This window comes from Pogona vitticeps, chromosome 7 (assembly GCF_051106095.1).
Source record: "Pogona vitticeps strain Pit_001003342236 chromosome 7, PviZW2.1, whole genome shotgun sequence".
Taxonomy (NCBI): domain Eukaryota; kingdom Metazoa; phylum Chordata; class Lepidosauria; order Squamata; family Agamidae; genus Pogona; species Pogona vitticeps.
This window is the reverse complement of record NC_135789.1, coordinates 19,894,156-19,909,444: the sequence shown is the minus strand read 5'-3', so window position 1 is coordinate 19,909,444 and position 15,289 is coordinate 19,894,156. Positions and strand designations below refer to the sequence as shown.

The following is a 15,289-nucleotide window of genomic DNA, read 5'->3' as shown; positions in this document are numbered from 1 at the left end:
TCACTCAAACACAAAGCAGCTGTCAGGGCAACTTTTCAACAAGTACAAATGATAGCCTATACTTTAAAATCGTAACTTTAAAACTATTTGCCCAAATGTCACTAGGTTTGGCACAGAGCAATGTCATAGTGTCTATTTCTACTGTGCTAGATATGATGCTGATCCGAAGCCGAGTTTCACAGTTATGATGTTTTGTTTGGGCTGACCCCATTTTTCGAATTGCCTTACAGATTTGCTGTGCCAGCACAATATTATCACTGCACTCTAGAGATGTTTCAGGCAGGAAAAGTGCATGATGGAATACACTGAAATCATTTATAAATGCAGGATCTGGGGAGAAAATAAACCCCAGAAAACTATGGACGTCTGGCAATTACTCTAGGCTTAATAAAGTTTGTCTGTAAAGAATCTTGGCAATAATCACTATTGGAAAGCTGACCAAGCAGTACAATTGTTACAAATCAAAAGAAAGCAGAGGGAACCTCAAAACAAAATTCTTATCTTTGCATGTTTCAAAGGAGGGGAAGAAATACAAGATGTTGGGAAACATACATTGTACCCCTTGACAATTTGTCCAGTCGTGTCCGACTCTAGGGGGCTCATCTCCGTTTCCAACCAACAGAGCTAGCATTTGTCTGCAGACAATTCTCCATGGTCACGTGGCCAGTGTGACTAGACATGGAACGTCATTTGCCTTCCCACCGAGGTAGTACCTATTTATCTACTTGCATTTTTGCATGCTTTTGAACTGCTAGGTTAGTGGGAGCTGGGACAAGTGACGGGGGCTCACTCCGTCACATGGATTTGATCTTATGATTGCAGGTCTTCTGACCTTGCAGCACAGAGGCTTCTGTGGTTTAACCCGCAGCGCCACCATGTCCCTTACATGGTACCAGGCAGTATCTATTGTTTAAAGGTGGCTGGGTGAGGATCCCATCTAGAAATTGGGTGGATTCATGCCTTGCACTCATGTTCTTTGTGCTACAGCCACTGAAGGATGCCTGATTTCTGTGGTGCAGTCTGTGGGCCCCATGGGAACTCTGATTTGATGGTTTGGGAAGGATCCCACTTGGAAACCATATGAAATCTAGAGGACCCATTTCTGATTTCATGGATTCACCTTCTACTTTTCTTCAATTGAATATTACAGTGTCAGTTGCAATGTCGCTGTGGGCCCCCAAAAACAGAAATAATATAAAGCCAAAGCCATGTTTTCTAAAATTTATTGGGCAGGGTGCAAATCCAGAAACAAATAAATTATGCATAATCATCCTGTGCTCTGTAATGTGTCTGAAGCATTGGGGGGAGGGGAACCCAAGAAATTTGATTGCACATGGCATGTGATCAACCAGAGGCAAGGTATGTTCCATTGGTAGGGCATTAAAAAATCAACACATATGAGCTACTATTAAACTACACTTTGAATTGTTTCACTGTTTCAGCTGACAAATCACATTTTATAAGTTGGACCATGCTCATAGATTGAAGAGAAAGGCCTTTAATTGGTCAAATAAGGGGCCAAAGTCAAGATTTCAGAAATCCCCTGCCAGAGAGTCCTTCTGTTTTTGCCATCCAAGCTGGTTTTTGCATTCCCTCAAGGAGCTCGGGCCCAAAGATCATCCCTTTGAAACCTCAGATCACAAGGGACAACTGTACACTGCCATTCTGGCTCCATTACAGACATCTCCTGGGCTCGGCTGGTGCAACTTCAGCCTTACCTAAAACCCCATAAAACGGCTGCCTATTAGAATTGAGAAGATGGGGAGTAAGACCTAATTCATATGAAAAACTGAGACACAGGACCTGACAAGGAAACAGCTGTGATAAAAGGCTAATGGGAATTGGAAAAAATAACCAGAGTATATAAGAAGTGCCTAAGGAGGGCAGTGGATTCTAATTTCAATCATGCGAAGTCATGAAGCTTTTCTTTTTGCTCGTTTCAGTTTCCTGTTTGAGTAGATGCACCACGGGTGGAGTAAAAGATAAAACAACGCTTGTAAAATGTTTCCTAAGGTTTTAGCTTATCTTCTTCAGAACTGAATTGAATTCCATGTGCTTGTTACTGTCCTGCAAGCACATCTCGCCAAGCAAATCGTGTTCCATTTATGCGTAGTTTCCTTCTACGCATTCTTACAGTAATTATAACCTGTAAGGATGCTTAGTGGAAAACTGGTTAATTGGATGGCCCAACAGAATCAGATTTGTGAGGTGATCCGTTGCTATGTGTAGAAACTCATAGAGACCATAACAGAGTACCGTGTTTCCCCAAAAATAGAACAGGGCCTTGTATTATTTTTTTTGCTCCAAAAAACACATTAGGGCTTATTTTCAGGGATGTTTTTTCATATTCAACAATTTATATTTATTCAAATACAGTCAGATCATCTGGTTGCTGCACAAGGGTGGAAGGCGGGTTTTTTATTTTTGGGGTAGGCCTTATGTTACGAGCATGCTGAAAAATCATACTAGGGCTTAATTTTCAGGTTTGGTCTTATTTTTGGGGAAACAGGGTATTAAAAGAGGTATTATGAGGAAGCTTTATCCCTCCTAGTGAGTTGCAGTGCTAAACCAGAGGGGATTCAAACCCAATTCTCTCCAGTCCGAATCTATCACACCACCGTGGGGCATTTACATTTGGAAATGGCAGTGGGACTATCCTGTAAATTAAGAAACACAGCGAATTTGCAACAAATCATCAAAAGGAAGTTGAAGTATAACAGGAAAGCAATGCTGGAAAGATAACATGTGTTCAGGTAGTCAAAAAAGAGCACAAAGCTCCTCTGTCAAATAATGTGTATAATTAAACGAGCAGAAGCCAAAGCCCTGATCTCCCTCCAGCGCTATCAGCCAAAACAAAAATACTTATTTTAAAAGGACCAAAGGTCTTATTTCTTCACTGACTTTTCTGCAACAGTTCCAACTTTAAATACCAAGGGAATCCCAGAAAATTTACAGAAGTGTGCCCAAAAGAGGTAGGAACCCTTTGGTCTTTTCAAAGTCCACCATGCATGTTAATTAATGTTGAATCTGATTGAAATGTTTACCTGTGAACAAGAGCTAAAGGGCCATAGGTTCTACTCAGCAACTACTTTTAAAGACTGCTTTCAAATGGGCACACATTGCATTTTGGTATTCCTTACATTTTAGGTTTACCGAGTGCAAAGATTCTGCTCTGTTAATTCTTCTTACAATAAAAAAATAAAATAAAAGGACTCATATACATGATTCTTTGGTGCAATACCCAATCGACTTCATCCATAAAACATTAAACACACTTTCATAAAATTGTTTCCTGTAGCAGAAAAAATGTAAAAAAGTGAACTAAAAAAATAGACCGGGTTGTTCAATTCAAGCAAAACCCTACACATTGTAATTGAAAGACACTTCAGTGTCCCCACCAGCAGTTTCCCCTCAACATTTTGCTAGGAAGCAGAATTGGGCCAACAACGCCCAAGACCAAATCCAAAACAGAATCATCTTCCAGAAGGTATTGTGTCATCCACTGATTTGATCCCTAAAATGTATACTTTCCCATGTAGTGTTTGTACACGAGACATCTTTTAAGCCCATATCTGAAACATTTTAAAGCAATGCCCATCGTTGCTTCTTGTTGTGTTTTAAAATAGTCTTTTTTCCAACCCACACCTGTGTGCATCGTGCACCATCAAGCCGCTTCCGACCTGCAGCAACCTTTTAATGGTTTTCAAACATGTGAAACATTTTGAGAAGGGGTCATATTATTGCCTCACTTTCCCAGTGAGTTCATGGCTGAGCAGGTATTTGCTACCTGTTTTGCCCTACTCTTGAAGTGCATTTATTACTTAGACGGAAGCATGCATGCATCTTCCCCTTCAGTTCACTTGGGTTTCCCCCCCCCAACCAGAATATTCTCAAGTATCAAAAGCCTAGGGCAGGTTTCCAAGGAAAGTCTTTCCCTTGTTGCACAGAAATAGTTCACATTTAAGGAATTTATGACCGGCTTCAAGTCCAGAAACCCAGAACTCATTTTGATGACTTCCCACACTGAGTTTTTACACAGCAAGTGTCATGGCTGTGCAACACGGAAACCTTCTTGGTCCAGGTTTTACCAGGGCCCCCGTTCGATGGAAAGTGAGTAGACAAGAATTCATCGTTATCCCTGCAGGAGAGAGAGTTGTGCTCTGTAACTGATACCTCAGTTTTGTGTTCCAGATTTCTTTTAAAGAATTAAAAAAAAATTAAATTAATCCCATATTTTGGAAAAGGATTGTCTCTTTCAGAAACGTTGGCCAGCGTATCTTAAATTCTTCAGAAATGCCTCACATATGGAGCTTGATAGCAACAGCAGATGGTGACTTGGTTCCCTGCAGGCATTCCCCTCCTATTACCAAAGAATCATTTCAACGCAATGACCTATTGCCTTCTTAGCGAGTCTTCCCTGATATTAGGAAACATGATGAGGCTTTCTATTCCATAGAGAGCAAAACGAGAAGGAGGGTCCTACTTGATAACATTTTTAATTGTCCATTTTTGCCCGGTACAGCTCCGAAGAATAAGATCCACACCCGTCAGGCCCCTATTCTCAACTTCCAAACAGCGTCCTGTTCCCTTGTTTAGGATTGCACCGTGCTGAAATAAAAAACAGATGACATTGATCAAATGTAAAATGGCACAGAAAGACACTTCAAGAAGTAAAAAGTTCAGGGTAAAACTATATAATATAAATAGCTTTTTATAAATTATACAAATAGTGCAGGAAACTGTGGGGACAGCACCATGAGAGTAATAAACATGAATCATGAAACCGGAAACACTAACGTAGCTATCCAAGCACACTTCTGCAGAGGCATGGTTGATCTGAAGATATGTGCTGAGACACAAGAAAGCTTATGAAAAATAAAAACGAGAAGGTCTTATAAGTTTTACACTTCTATTAGCTGTTTCTGGTTACTATCTTCTGAGTAACAAGGCCATCTTGTTACAATTATCTCTGTACTGTTTAACATTCTTGTGTTCTCCCTTTCCCGTGCAATAATGGTATTCCTAAATATTGTAACGCATTTGAGGGGGGAGAGACTGGGGAAGTGCATTGGCAGGCATAATATGTGAAACTAGTGTTATGTATCGTAACTCTTTTGTTCCCCATAGTGTTTAATCCTCCATTGACGGCATTTCTGAAGACCTTTTAAAATTGTATTTGGCTTACATGAAGGTGGCAGATGATACCTGCATTTAATTTATTTTGTTCTACTAAACATTTTGCACTTCCTTTCACCTCACACAGGAAAAAGGCATGTACAGGGATAGAACGCCTTAACTGAGAATTGAGAGGAAATCAGATCAAAAGGCAAAGGACCGAAACCTGGTGCAGAATGAGTTCAGTGAAATTCCCCCTCCTTCGAAGTGGTATGCTAATTAATTATCTAAGGTGTGTGTATACCATGCAAGCATCACAAATCTGCAATCTCTATGGACAGGTTGGCCAACATCCAAGGAAGAGAAGCGGCGTCTACAGTAAATCGTGTCCTGTCTTTTAGAGCTATGAGCCTTGACATTTATGGGTACACATATGTGGGTATAGGCCAAAAAGATGAGTCTAAGATAAATTTATTCACTGATGATACATTGCTAACAATAAAGGACCTACACAGAATTATAGAGTGTATAAAAGCTCATTTGCTATAATTTGGGGGAGTAACTGATGTATAAACTGATGTTTAACTCTGTTCAGCTTTGGCATTTGTTATGTTGTAATAAAGATCTTTTTTAAAAAATGTTTCAGTCTTAAAACCTGGTGGGTTCACATATGTGGTTGAAGGCAAGCCTAGTAAAAAGTAAGGGCAGCTCAAATGTGATGAGTCTGGATACAGGAGGTCACATCAATGGATGGCGGATGTGAGACATGAAAAATCCAGTCAAGATTTTCAAAGAGCCCGGAGAGGCCTAGAAACATCCTAGATGGTGGATCTGGAGACCTGACAGTGGTGTGGGATCTTAAGATCAAGGCAGGATTTTGGACCTGCTGGCCCAGAAGAGGTCTCAGGAAAATCCTGTGTGGTCAGATTTATAGATCTGTTGGCTGAAAACTCTAACTCAGGGAAGGAGTTACGAATTGGGTGAAAAGGGCTGGAGAATTGTTGGAAAGCCAAGGGAGAAATCACCTGAGGAAAAAGTATTGGGAAAAGTAAGGAGACACTGAAAAAACTTAGTCCAGAGACCTTCAGGTAGTGTGGGCGGCATATAAGTTAAATAAATAAATAAATAAATAAATAAATAAATAAATAAATAAATAAATAAATAAATAAATAAATAAATAAATAAATAAATTCCATGAGTGAGCAGAATTGTCTGAGTGAGCAGAATTGCTGGAAAGATGTTGAGACTCTATACAACTGGTGCAGTGATCTCCTGAGGTAAAAGTTTTGGGTAAAGTAAGGAACCACAGTTAAAACTTAGCCTGGACACAGAAATGTTTTAAGAGAATTATACAGAAAATCAAAAACAGGCCTCACCAAAAAAGACAAAAAAGTCAGAAATGAAAACCTAGATTTCTGAAGCAGACCAAGTTAGCGTTGAGAGAAATATGGAAGTTAGGCCCTCAAGCCCACTTGTTGTTGAGGGTCCACAGAAATTAGAAGTACTGTATGTATAGAAATTTGAAAAAGAAACAGAAAAAGAGATAAAACTAAGAACGTTAGAATTAGAGAAGGAAAAGGAGATACGATTAACAGAGAAAGAAATGGAATTTTAGTTAAAAATGAGGGAATTATAATTGACAACCAGTTTCTCAAATCTTAATAGCACCAATAATTCTCCTCAGACAGATATGAAGATATTTCCTAAATATTATAAAGGAGATAATGTTGACTCTTTTTCCACAAATTTTGAAAGAACTTGTGCAGATTCAGAAGTTTGAGACAAAGAAAAAATAGGATATCTCTGAGCTCAGTGTGGTAGCTTAGCTTTGATTGCTGGCTCCTAACAGAGCACCACTGAGGAATAAAGGCGAAGCAGGCCCATGGAGCTCATGACCAGGGACAGTAAACAGGAGTTTGACAGGAAGGAAAGGTAGGAAGGGAAGGACAAAGTATGTGCTCAGCTTACTAGGAAAGGGGTGTGTATTTAAGCAGCAGGATCTTATACTCTGCTTAAGAGGTCAGTTGCCCTGTCAACTAACATAATTCTCTGAAGCAAAAGTTTCTGGTAAAGTGGTAGGAGAATCAATGGAAAGCTGGGCAGAGAACAAATAATGAAGTAGTGATTTCCTGAGGAAAATGTCTGTGGCCGGCATCTTCAGAGGGGAGGAGCTAGAAACTCTGTCTGTGTTCTGGCCACAGAGACGGGCAAAACGTTAGGAAGGAAAACCTCTAAAACATAGCCAAACAGCCCAGAAAACCTACAAGAACCATCGGATCATGGCTGTGAAAGCCTTCGAGAATATGTTTTGGTTTAAGTTAGGAGACACTGATAAAACTTTGTCCATCAGAGCAATTCAATGAGATAAAAGTCTGAGGTAAATTAGTAGGAGAATTGCTGCAAAGCTGGTGAGACGACTGCTCAGTAGGAAGAGTATGTGAGTGTCCTGATTGCTTGGATCCTAGCAGAACACAGCTGAGGAATAGAGCAGAAGCAAATGCAGGGAGCTCATGAACAGGGACAGTTAACAGGAGTTTGACGGGGCAGAGATAGGAAGGAAAGGTCTACTGGAGGAAAGGACACAACAACGGGAGAGATCAAGGAGACAGAGGAAGAAAGCTGTATAACAGTGGACTTTCCTAGGTACATTCAGGCTAATAAAATAAAGGAAAATGATACTCATAGACAAACAGATCAAAGCAAAAAGCTAACAGGGACTATAGAGGGAAGAGACACTTCAGTTGTGGTGATCTGCAAAGTCTGTGCAATGTTTGTCTTTGTGCCTGAGTGTACACATGCAGCAAGTGCAAACTGGTGGCACTCTTAGAAGAAAAAGTGAGAGAACCAGAGCATCAAGTAGCCACACTTAAGGCTATAAGGGAAGATGAAGTATACACTGACAGATCTCTTGAACAGCAGCTGCCGTCAATTGGAGGAGGAAGAGCAACAAGGGAAGGAAGAGGAGGAGGAGAATGTCAAGGAGAGAGAAAACACAGTGGGGGAAGAGCCATGGAAAAGAGTCACAGTGAGGAGCAAAAGAAGAAGAAGATCTTCACCAGTGGAACTGGGAAACCACTTTCAGGTCCCTGATCAGGACAGCAGGTAGATGAAGCCAAAGAGAAGACCACGTAGGAGTGCATGAGAGGGACTGAAACTCAACTAAGCAGAAGCATTGAATCCACACCGTATAAAAAAGATGAGAAGAGTAGTTGCAGCAGTTCCATCCTACTACATGGGATGGTAACGGAAGTATGCCAGGAAGTTCCATGGACCCGCCAGGTATACACTGTCTCCCTGGAGCACAGAATAGGGATGGAACAGAAAGATTGCCATCACTCATAATACCCACAGATACATATCCATTTCTTTTTGGACACGTGGCAACAAATGAAACAGCCAAGAGCAACTTTGAAGAGGTCATACCAGATTTTTATGCTCTGGGAAGAAAACTTATGGACACTGGGGCCCAGATAGTTTTCTCATCCCTCCTACCCGTACTCGGAAGAGGAATAAAAAGGGAAAGGAAAAATACTCTGGATGAATGACTAGCTATGAAGGTGGTGTCGAAGTGAGGATTTGTTTTTTGGGAACATGGGCTAAGCTTCCAGGAAGACGGACTGCTAGCAAGAGATGGCTCACACCTCACAAGGACCAGGAAGAATGTGTTTGACCACAGCATGAAGAACATCATCAGGAGGGTTTTACACTGAATTGGAAGGGAAAGGAAGACACAAGCACAGATGAAGCAATGGGGATCAATAACATTAATAATAATATCCATTAAAATGTACAAAGACAAACAGGCCACAAATCTCCGGTGTCTATATACAACTGTTAGTAGTTTTGGGGGATAAACCAAGAACTGGAAATCTTAGCTCAGCAGGGTTAAACCAATTTGATAGGAATAACTGAAACTTGGTGGTGAGACCCTCACAACTTGAATACAGCAATTGAAGGATATAAATTGTTCAAAAAGAAGAGAGAGAATAGAAAGGGAGGTGGAGTGGCAGTACAGTGGTGCCTCGCATTACGACGTTAATTTGTTCCAGCGAAATCGTTCCAATGGGGGAAATACCTCACCATCCAGTGAAGATCCTCCATAGGGGCGGCCATTTTTGGGTGCCTGTGCAGCGAAAAATGGCTCCTAAACACAGCGGGGAGCCATTTTGAGCACCTGGTGGCCATTTTGAAAACCCGACGATCACCTGTTTTGATCGTCGGGAACCGATCATCATGCAGCGAAATTCCCCCATTCAAAACGTCATTTTGCGATCGCTTTTGCGATTGCAAAAACCTCGTCGTAATGCAGATTCGTCGTTAAACGGAGCACCCGTCTTGCGAGGTACCACTGTATATGTTAAAAATATGCATTCCTGCACAGAACTACAGCAGGAAGAGATTGGATGTCCCAATGAGAGCATCTGGATCAATTTATTTGGGGGGGAAACATTACGAACATAGTAACTGGAGTATACTACCAGCTGCCAAATCTAGGAGAGGAAACTTTTGAAAAACAAATTGCAAGCATTTCAAAGAGACACAATGTAGTAGTGGAGTAATTGCAGTAAAATAAGCAACACAATAGTGGAGTCTACCACCCAATCAAGGAGAAGAATTTCAAACTCTCAGTTAAAGGAGATTTCAATTATCCGGATATATGTTATGAGGCAAATTATGCAAAGTATGGCCCTTCAAAAAATTTCCAGGCTTGGGTGACTGATAATTATCAAAAAGTAGAGAAAGAAACTAGAGGACAGGAGATCCTAACAAGAAAAGGAGCCCTAGAAGGGTGGGAGATTCTTTTTAAAAAAGTTCTAAAGGCACAACTAAAAACAATTCCTACAATAAAAAAAAGGGGGGGGAGAGATATAGCTAAAAAGGCTTAAACAAAAGGCTTAAACAAAACCTCACAGAGGACCTGAGAACAAAAAAAGAGTACGTATAGGAAGGAAGGGCAGGCAACAAAGGTAGAGAACAGACAAGTAGGAATGAATTGCAGGGATCACATTACGAAGGCAAAAGATGAGAATGATCTTAGATTAGCAAGACGTAAAAACAACAAAAAAGCATTATTCAGGAACGTGCGTAGCAAAAGACAAAGAAAATAAACTGTGGCTCAGCTACTCAACAGGGATGGGAAAAAGGCAACAGACCACAAAGAAAGGATAGAAGTGCCATATTCCTGTTTTAGCCCAGTCTTTTCCCAAAGGACAGACTATGACTTTCCAGACAAATGTGAAGGGCAGGTGGAGGGAACAGGATTGCAGCTGGAGATTGATAAACAAATAATCAAGGAATAGGGTTGTTGTAGGTTTTTTAGGCTGTTTGCCTGTGTTATGGAGGTATTTCTTTCTAACATTTTGCCAATCTCTGTGGCTGGCATCTTCAGAGGACAGGAGCTAGAACTCTGTGTTCTGGTGTAGTGTGTGGGACAGCTGAGTATTTGTAGCTGTGAGATCAGGGTTTTTGTTATTTTCAGATTGGGTGTTTCCTGTGATCTGGGAGTTTTCTGTTATGGATGTTTTGTTGTGATAAGGCGGGAGATGATCTGTCACTGTGAGTGATGGGCATCGTTAGGTAGTCTTTTGTGCAGTGATCACCGGTCCTTGTGGCTGGAACAAAAACCTCCAGAACATGGCCAAACAGCCAGAAAAACCTGCAATAACCATCGGAACCTGGCCACAAAAGCCTGTGAGAATACAGTCAAGGAATACCTTGGACTCATCCTAGATTACAAGCTGAATATGAACCAACAGTGTGATGTGGCTACAAAAAAGGCCAATGCTATTTTAAGCTGCATTAACTGAAGCATAGTCCCCAAATCCCACAATATGCTAGTTCCCCTTCATTTGACACTGGTTAGGCCTCATCTTGAGCACTGTGTCCAGTTCTGAACATCGCTCTTCAAGATGGATGCTGACAAATTGGAACAAGTTCAGAGGAGGGCAACAAGGCTGATGATCAGAGGACTGGAAACCAAGCCCTTCGAGGAAAGAGTAAAAGAACTGGGCATGTGTAGAGAAAAGAAGACTGAGGGGAGATAAGACAGCACTTCTCAAAGGAGGGGCAGGATTTTCATAGAATCATAGAATGAATCGTCGTAGGGTTGGAAGGGACTTGGAGGTCTTCTAGTCCAACACTCTGCCCAAGGCAAGAGACCTCATACCATCCCGGACAGGCGCAATGGAGAATAAATCAATGTGAATAAATCGGATTTGTTCTCGATCATCTTAGAGTGCAGGACACACAACAATGGGCTCAAGTAACAGGAAGCCACATTTCAGTTGAAAATCAGGAAAAATGTTCCAGCTGTTAGATTAATATGAGAATGGAACCCATGACCTCAGGGGGAGGTGAGAAGCACTCCAGTGCTGGAGGCATTCGAAGGAAATTTAGACAACCACCCGACAGATATCCTTCGATTTGGATTCCTGCACTGAACAGGGGGTTGGACTCCCAAGGCTGCTTCCAATTTCACGATTTTATGTTTTTATGATTTGATTGAGAGAAAGTGAGAGCAGAGCAGAAGGAAAAATCTCCTCAGCAGAATGAAGGCATGTGGAGGGAGAACTGTTTACTGAGGGGGAAACAGCAAAAAACATATGTTTCAGATGTAGTAAAGAAGGACGTTTCAGGGACTATTCTGCAGAAAAGGTATTAGAGAAAAAGTGTATCCTGAGAAGACAATATATTATGTTTCAAAACATAATATGTCGTGGGGAAACCAGCAACCTAATGGAGAGATGACCAGGCAGGTTGCTATGGAAACACAGGCCTGTCAGATGGGAGTGAGGCAAGAAGTGAAAGATGGTTTGTGACAGTAAAGGCAGAACAAGAGGAAGAACACAGAGAAAGGATTCAGATTCAGGACAATGTGGTGTGGGGTGTGAGAGATACAGTACATGCTTAAATATTCAGTATAAGGACTTGGAATGTAACTGCCATGGATAATATTCCAGTCCAATATTTAATAGGAAAGGATCTGGCCAGACATATAAAAATTGTGCATATAATGGCTTGACCTCAGGGCCAAATTAATCCCTTGTGCAATATGAGAAAGGAACTGAAAGAGAACCATCGGATGAAAAGGCTCCTCTTCCAAGTAAGCGTCCAAACCCCGACGTGTCACCCAGTCAGACAGAGGGAAGAAGTAATATGTATGTTTATAAAGAGTGAATTGCCTCGGAGCAGGCAAAAGTACAAAAGGCTGCTAAAAGTCTAAAACCGCTATTTGAATTGGTGAAGTCAGAGCTCCTGGAACAGTCACTAGAAAACCCAGAATGGTTCATCTTCATGCAGAATGAACAATATGGGGAGACTCTGAAACAACTCCACAACGGACAAGGGGAGAAAATACCAACATCCGGCTCCCCCAGCTAAATACAGAGCAAGAACATTAGACATGGTTCATAACAGAGCATTTGGAGCACACTTGGAAATCTCCAGAACTACCAGAGAGTAACTCAAACGTCTTTTGGCCAAAGGCAGGGCAGCAAGTTAAAAAATATTGTGAAGCTTATGATACCTGCCAGAGAATAGGAAGTAGATGGGACATGACAAAAGCCAAACTATGTCTTATACCAGTCCTTAATGAAAGAATGTGCATCGATATAATAGTTTCCTTACCAAGAGCTACCCAAAGCGGACTTTGCTACTAGACGTGGTGGTGCTGCGGGTTAAACCGCTGAAGCCTCTGTGCTGCAAGGTCAGAAGACATGCATTTGTAAGATCGAATCCACGCGGCAGAATGAGCCCTCGTCGCTTGTCCCAGCTCCCACCAACCTAGCAGTTTGAAAGCATGCAAAATGCAAAAATGCGAGTAGATACATAGGTACCACCTCGGTGGGAAGGTAAATGGCAATCCGTGTCTAGTCACGCTGGCCATGTGACCACGGAGGATTGTCTGCAGACAAATGCTAGCTCTATGGGTTGGAAACGGAGATGAGCACCGCCGCCTAGAGTCGGACTAGACTGGACAAATTGTCAAGGGGAACATTTTTTTCCCTGAAGCAATACAGAAACAAGTACAGTGGCTAATGCCCTAGTGAGCCTTATGTGCAGAGTAAGATTTGCAACTGAGTTGGCTTGAACTTTACATTCAGATTAATGTAAAGATTGTGCCAAGTTTGTGGAATCAAACATCTCTCATCTGTCCCTTACCAACCGGAGACAAATGGACTGGTAGACTGAGAGTTTAGGATTCTGCCCCTTTGAGTTGCTTCAGTATAAGGACTTATACTGGAGAGTGCATGGACCTCTTGATTTTTTAGGACAGAATTGGGAGCAGGGATAAAAAAATGATCCTAAATCTGTGGTTACATATATCAGTGGTTTTCAAAACTTGGGTCTCCAGATGTTCTTGGACTGCAACTCCCAGAAACCTGGCCAGCACATCTAAGTGATGAAGGCTTCTGGGGACTGCAGCCAAGGACATCTGACAACCCCAGTTTGAGAATCACTGATGTATACGGATAATCTGTTAAATACTCGACGGTCAGCTTTAAAAACTGCTGGAAAGAATCTACAACAAGCACAGTGAAAACAAAAGAACTGGTACGATAAGAAAGCAAGAGAAAGACTACATGGACTTAAAGACGAGATGCAGTTCCTAACATCAGTGAAAAGGAAACAGTCTCCAACTGGCATGGACTGTACTGGTTAAAACCACATCAAAAATGAATGATGTAAACGATGTTATACAAAAGAATGATGGAAGCACTAAGGTGGTCATACTAATAGGTTTAAACAATATTTTACAGGGAAAACATTGTGTATTGTGAAAGAAAGCGGTGAGGAGGATCAGGATTTACAGTGCTGGGAGATAACTAGTACTCCCACCTTTAATCCAGAAGGGGTTAACCTAGATGCTTCATTGTCTCCAGTACAACGGGAAGAAGTAATTAAAATGCTGAATTAGTTTAGATTTGAATTTGTGTTTTCAAATCTAGCACGGAGAGTTGAAGGAGTTAGACCAGTGGTCTCCAACCTTTTTAGCCCCGTGGACCAGCTGGGGAAGGTGGGGCACCCCCCTGCGCTTGTGTGAAGGAGCATGGGTGCTCTTGCATGCGGGGCGCACTCATGTGCATGCACAAAGGAGTGGGGGTGCTCATTCATGTGCATGCACAAAGGGTGGCACGGCGCTCAGGGGGCATTCATACACACGTGTGAAGGGATGGGGAGAGCTCACATGGGCGCAGGCACACGCGCAGGTGCAAACAGGCTATGTGGGGGGGGGGAGTGCGTGCGGGGGTGGGGGGAGGTCTGTCTCTGCAGCCTGGTCTGGCTCAGAGGTTGGGGACCTCTGAGATGGACTCATAGAATCACAAAATCATGAAGTTGGAAGGGGCCTCATCAAGTCTAACTCCCTGCTCAGTGTAGGAATACAAATCAAAAGCTATCTGCCAGGTGGTTGTCTAAATTTCTTTAGAAGGCCTCCAGTGTTGGAGCACCCAAAACCTCCTGAGATAATGGGTTCCACTGTCCTACTGCCTTAACAGGAGGTTTTTACTGATACTCAACTGAAATCTGGCTTCCTGTAGGTTGAGCTCATTGTTGCATGTCCTGCACTCTGGGAGGATCGAGAAGAGATCTCCAAATGACAGCCTTTCAAGTCATTGAAAAGTCCTCTCCTCTCCTCCCCTATCTCTTCTCAAGACTAAAAATGCCAAGTTCTTTCAATCTCTCCTCAAAGGGCTTGGTTTCCGGCCCCCTGATCATCATCCTGGTTGCCCTCCTGTGAACTTGCTCTAGTTCGTCACATCCTTCTTGAAGTTCAGCGTCCATAACTGGACACAGGACTCCAGATGAGGCCTGATCAGTGCCAAATAGAGGGGAGCTAGTACCTTGTTGGATTTGGAGACTATACGTCTGCTAATGAAGTCTAAAATAACAACTGCCTTTTTTTGTAGCATTTGCCATTTTTGTAGCTACATCACACACTAATAATGCTTTGTCCTGACAACCTGAGGATTAAATCTAAGATGAAGGTAAGTAAGGAATGTAAATAAAAGTATGCTGGGAAATGCTAATTATGGAAACATCAGTAGTATAGTTAACTAAATGTAATGTATTCTTTATATGATGTGATTGGTATAAGAATATATTTGGTAAGTATGATAACTGGTGTATAAGAATTAAATGTGTTTTTTTGTAATATGTAGGAACTGTGAATTAT

At 41.8% G+C, this 15,289-nt stretch overlaps 2 protein-coding genes across 4 annotated transcripts in view; one reads left to right on the top strand and one right to left on the bottom strand.

The window, feature by feature from the left end:
- The window catches only part of LOC144583991 (uncharacterized), a 484,560-nt gene that overhangs the window by 355,930 nt on the left and 113,341 nt on the right, over positions 1–15,289 (top strand). The gene's annotated exons all lie outside the window — the stretch shown is intronic.
- The window catches only part of GALNT17 (polypeptide N-acetylgalactosaminyltransferase 17), a 174,387-nt gene continuing 160,305 nt past the window's right edge, over positions 1,208–15,289 (bottom strand). For all 3 annotated transcript variants that reach the window (XM_072978222.2, XM_072978221.2, XM_078378905.1), the window contains one exon: positions 1,208–4,608. In XM_072978222.2, coding sequence (XP_072834323.1) covers positions 4,480–4,608 — 129 coding nt within the window. In that variant the 3' untranslated portion in view covers positions 1,208–4,479. The remainder of the gene's footprint in view (positions 4,609–15,289) is intronic.